The sequence below is a fragment of the Brassica napus genome, chromosome C8 (assembly GCF_020379485.1).
Source record: "Brassica napus cultivar Da-Ae chromosome C8, Da-Ae, whole genome shotgun sequence".
NCBI classification, from domain to species: Eukaryota; Viridiplantae; Streptophyta; class Magnoliopsida; order Brassicales; family Brassicaceae; genus Brassica; species Brassica napus.
The window spans coordinates 685703-689669 of NC_063451.1; the positions used below are offsets into that span (position 1 = coordinate 685703).

The following is a 3967-nucleotide window of genomic DNA, read 5'->3' on the forward strand; positions in this document are numbered from 1 at the left end:
CTGAGCTGTAATTTCACTAGGCTTTTAGGTTTGTTTTGCATTTGATTCAAGTTTGGGTATAGGTTTGGGGTTAAAATCAAGTTGTGGGTTAGTTTTGGCAAAAACCCCATATTTTAAGATCTATTTCCTCTATTTTATCATATAAGGTTTTAGAATATTTTTTTTGTTTCAAAATATAATTTATTTTTACATTTCAATGGATGATGCTATTTGTTTGCTATTAGTTAAATTATATCTAATATATATAAAATGATATTTTTGAAAGTATAACAACTTTCTTAATTAACATGCTTTTTTTAGGTAAAACTGTTTACAGTATAAAACAAAGGGAGTATTTAAACATTTAGAGTATATATGCTATGATTATAAATAAAAACAAACACAAAAGCATATATTCATAGTGCCTTTTGTTAACAAAAGGGGATGGTCACACAAGATGTTTCTCCTTGAGACTAAGAACAGTGTCTCTAAGGCTTGTTTCTGTAGGAGTAAACTCAATCCCCAAACTTTTCACCTTTTCTACATTTACTTTGTAAGTCATCGAATTCAAATCAATGTCTTCATTCCTAAAAAAAAGTTTATAAAAAGTTTGTTAGGCTTGTAGAATATAAACATGATTATTACTCAAAAAATAAAATAAAACTTACTCATGAGCAATACACAAATCAGGAAAGAATTCACGTAAGATTTTCTCAATCTCCTCCGTTGTGACAATCGGAGCATCAATGATGTATCTGCCTTTGGCTGAAGGAGTCTCGAGCGCCTTGATATGAGCTAGAGCAACATCCCTCACGTCCACAAGTCTATGATGCTTCCTATTAAAAGTGTTCTTACCTTTTATAAAATCTATAACCACATCTACTGAGAAATTAATAGTTGGTTGTAGGACTGGTCCAATAACGAGTCCTGGATTCATTATGACCAAGTCCAAGTTGTTGTCCTTGGCAAACGTCCATGCCGCATTTTCGGCCAAAGTCTTGGAGAGTATATACCATTGCTGGATACGAGAAAATAAAATAAAAAGGTAATTAATAAATAATTAATGCGAGTTCTCATAACTCATTGATGTGTTATAAGCACAATGTAAAAAAAAAAAACCTTTTCCTCCTCACAGACACTTGGATCAGAGAAGGTTGTTTCGTCTAGTAAGACGTTTGGTCCCAAGGGGAAGTTAGGAGAATGAAGTGTGGCCATGGACGACGTTAAAATGACCCTCTTGACAGAAGACACTTTAGTGCATGTTGCTAGTACGTTAATAGTTCCCTTGACGGCTGGTTCTATCAGCTCAGCCTGCATAATCAATAGTAACTATCAAGTTTCTAACAACAATTCAAGCAAAGTAAACTAGTAAGGATTGTGTTGGTTTGAACAAATTACTATTTGTTGACGCACCTGTGGATCAGTGGCAATGATTTTGACTGGTGAAGCGGTGTGGAAGACAGCGTCACATCCATCAATTGCATGCTCGAAAGAACCTTCTTCTAAAAGACTTGCTTTGAATAATTGAAGTCTTTCTCTTGCACCGTCAAGTGCAAGAAGATGATCTGTTTTCTTTTGATCCTCTGGAGAAACACACATATACATGTGTCAGAGTCCACTTCAAGAGAAGATTATCATATGTTTCTCTGTACTCCCTCTGTTTCAAATTATACGATGTTTTACAAGTTTCATGTTATTTCAAAATATATGTTGTTTTGAGATTTTGAGCTTAACTTTAATTTTATTGGAAACTGTTCGGCCAATAAAATATTACGGTTTTTTCGTAAATAGTTGAATGATTTTAAAATTATATCTTTAAAAATGCTTTTTAGAAGAATGTAATTTTCTTAATTTTTGTGCAAAAAACCAAAGAATCATATATTATGAAACTGAGGGAATAGTTTTGAATGATAATGTTGTTTAAATAAGATGCTGATATGGACACTAACACAAAATATTATGCTATAGTTTGGTACTTTGGTTAGATCGTTATATATGTGATGATGATGTTTATATACAAAAACATATGGTTTATGTTTTAGGCTCCATATTATGAATATACTAATTTAATGGAAACCATAATTCCTTCAAATTCTATCAAATTTCTAAATCCAATATCCCCACCTAAAATATACTAGTTGGCAACAAAATAAAGAGAAAAGGGTATTATATAGTTATCCCGGACCACCTATTTTTTTTCTTGTCTAAAAGGCTTTCTAAGTTATCGCAGACTATGTGGAAGCACCGTAACCTAGTGGTTAAGGTTTAAAGACTTCTACACCCAGGCCTGGGGTTCAAATCCCAGGCTATGCAATTTCTTGCAGATTGCGCTTTATAGGAGGTTCAGGTTTCAATTCCCGGAGAAAGCGACTTATTAAATAATTAATTATGCAGACTATGGAAAAAAAACTTGCAAGACAATTATTGCGCATTGTCGAATCGTCTATGTAATCTTTTTCATAATTGTAATATCATAATAAATCAGCGTTAAAAAAAAAATTTGGAAGCCCCCTTAGTCTAGTGGTTTGACTAAGGGTTCATTAATGCTTCTACAGCAGGAGGTCCGGGGTTCAAATCCCAGAAAATGCAAATTATGCAGATCATGGAGAAAATGGGTTACAAGAAGTTTTCAGCATGGTGCAAGGGCGTATCATCGAACATGGATCTCATAGGACGGCTTGGGGCGATGCAGTTAGACGTGCATTCTCATATGATGGTAAAATTGTCGGCTGTAGGACCGTCTATGTAATATTTCTCATCGTTGTAATAGCATAATTAATCAGACGTTAAAAAAAAAAAATTATCCGGAACCACAAAAACTTAGATTACAATGACTAAACTGTACCAAACCAAACCAACATTGAGAAGTCAAACTAAGCTAGAACAACCCCGCCACCTTAATTGCTTTAGGTTCCAAATGATTAGACGTGCGGGGTAAGATAGAACTGGACCGTGTGTTTTGGGTTTTAGCAGAGATTTTCACAATGGTGTGCAAAAAAAAAAAAAAAAAACAAACCGACACTCAGCCCTTCATAGGATGGAACAAAACCAAAAATTACTTTCTAGAACGGATTTGATTTCCTCTCGATTTGTTGTTTTTTTGTTTGCATGAATGGTTTACTTCGATTCAGTTTTCTTTTTTTATCAGTTTTGTTTTTTTAGTTCTTCTTGTTCCCTTCATCTATACCAAAGGAGAAAATAAACAAGACAAATCCAGAAGAGAGGATCAGGAGGGAACAAACTTGGGTCTCGAACAGTAGCCTTGACGGTGTAGCCACGGAGAAGCAAAAGCTTCACAATCCAAGACGCTATGTAACCGGAAGCTCCGGTGACACAAACCACTTTTCCTCCACCGTTCATGTCCACTCACTTTCTGACGACTAGTATTATTGGTGTGGATGCTAAATGAGAAACAGTAAACAACTCTCCATTATATATAGTTGCATGTATGTTTTGGTCTTACACGCAAACTCATCTCTTTGAATTCCACGTGTACAACACTACAATAACATAATCTCGTCTCGACCTTCCAACGTATATGTGGTCTCATTGGTTTCCATTACGAAAACATATTTATCACCACAATATTTTTTGGCACCTTATCACTATATCCCCTATATATTATTTGTGAAACATTACAACTTCTTTTTTGTAGCCGCGTGTCATCACTAGGATGATTCTTAGAATTATTAGAGAAATATGTTGGTCCATCTAATTATATAATAAGTTTTTTATTAAACTAACCATAAATTCATTATTAATGTCATTTATTATTTCCTTAAATAAAGATTACGAAATTGCCTAATGTGGCTAAAGTATATATGACAATTAATGATTTTGAATAATAAATATCTGATAAAAAAATAATGTATCTTCTATCAAATTTGTTTAATTTTAAACTATTAAAATAATTTAAAAAAATCACAATAACCATATTATAAAAAATTTAGATTTTTCTGTATATGTTATATTTTGAATTTTAAAAAAT

At 33.2% G+C, this 3967-nt stretch overlaps 1 protein-coding gene across 1 annotated transcript; it reads right to left on the reverse strand.

The window, feature by feature from the left end:
* Positions 1-263: 263 nt before the first annotated feature.
* Positions 264-3447, reverse strand: LOC106441083 (phenylacetaldehyde reductase-like). The gene is made up of 5 exons (XM_013882863.3): positions 3222-3447; positions 1393-1562; positions 1099-1290; positions 648-997; positions 264-566 (listed from the first exon to the last, which is right to left on the reverse strand). The coding sequence occupies exons 1-5, from the start codon at positions 3337-3339 to the stop codon at positions 428-430; spliced, it is 969 nt and encodes a 322-aa protein (XP_013738317.2). The 5' UTR covers positions 3340-3447; the 3' UTR covers positions 264-427.
* Between the last annotated feature and the right edge of the window lie 520 nt (positions 3448-3967).

Bases quoted from the DNA above. Each gene is read 5' to 3' on its own strand.
- LOC106441083 (XM_013882863.3), bottom strand. From the start codon at position 3,339: ATGAACGGTGGAGGAAAAGTGGTTTGTGTCACCGGAGCTTCCGGTTAC. The intron at 1,563-3,221 runs GTTTGTTCCCTC...GTGTTTCTCCAG, and splicing joins GGCTACTGTTCGAGACCCAA to AGGATCAAAAGAAAACAGAT. The intron at 567-647 runs GTAAGTTTTATT...ACTTTTTTTTAG, and splicing joins GATTTGTGTATTGCTCATGA to GAATGAAGACATTGATTTGA.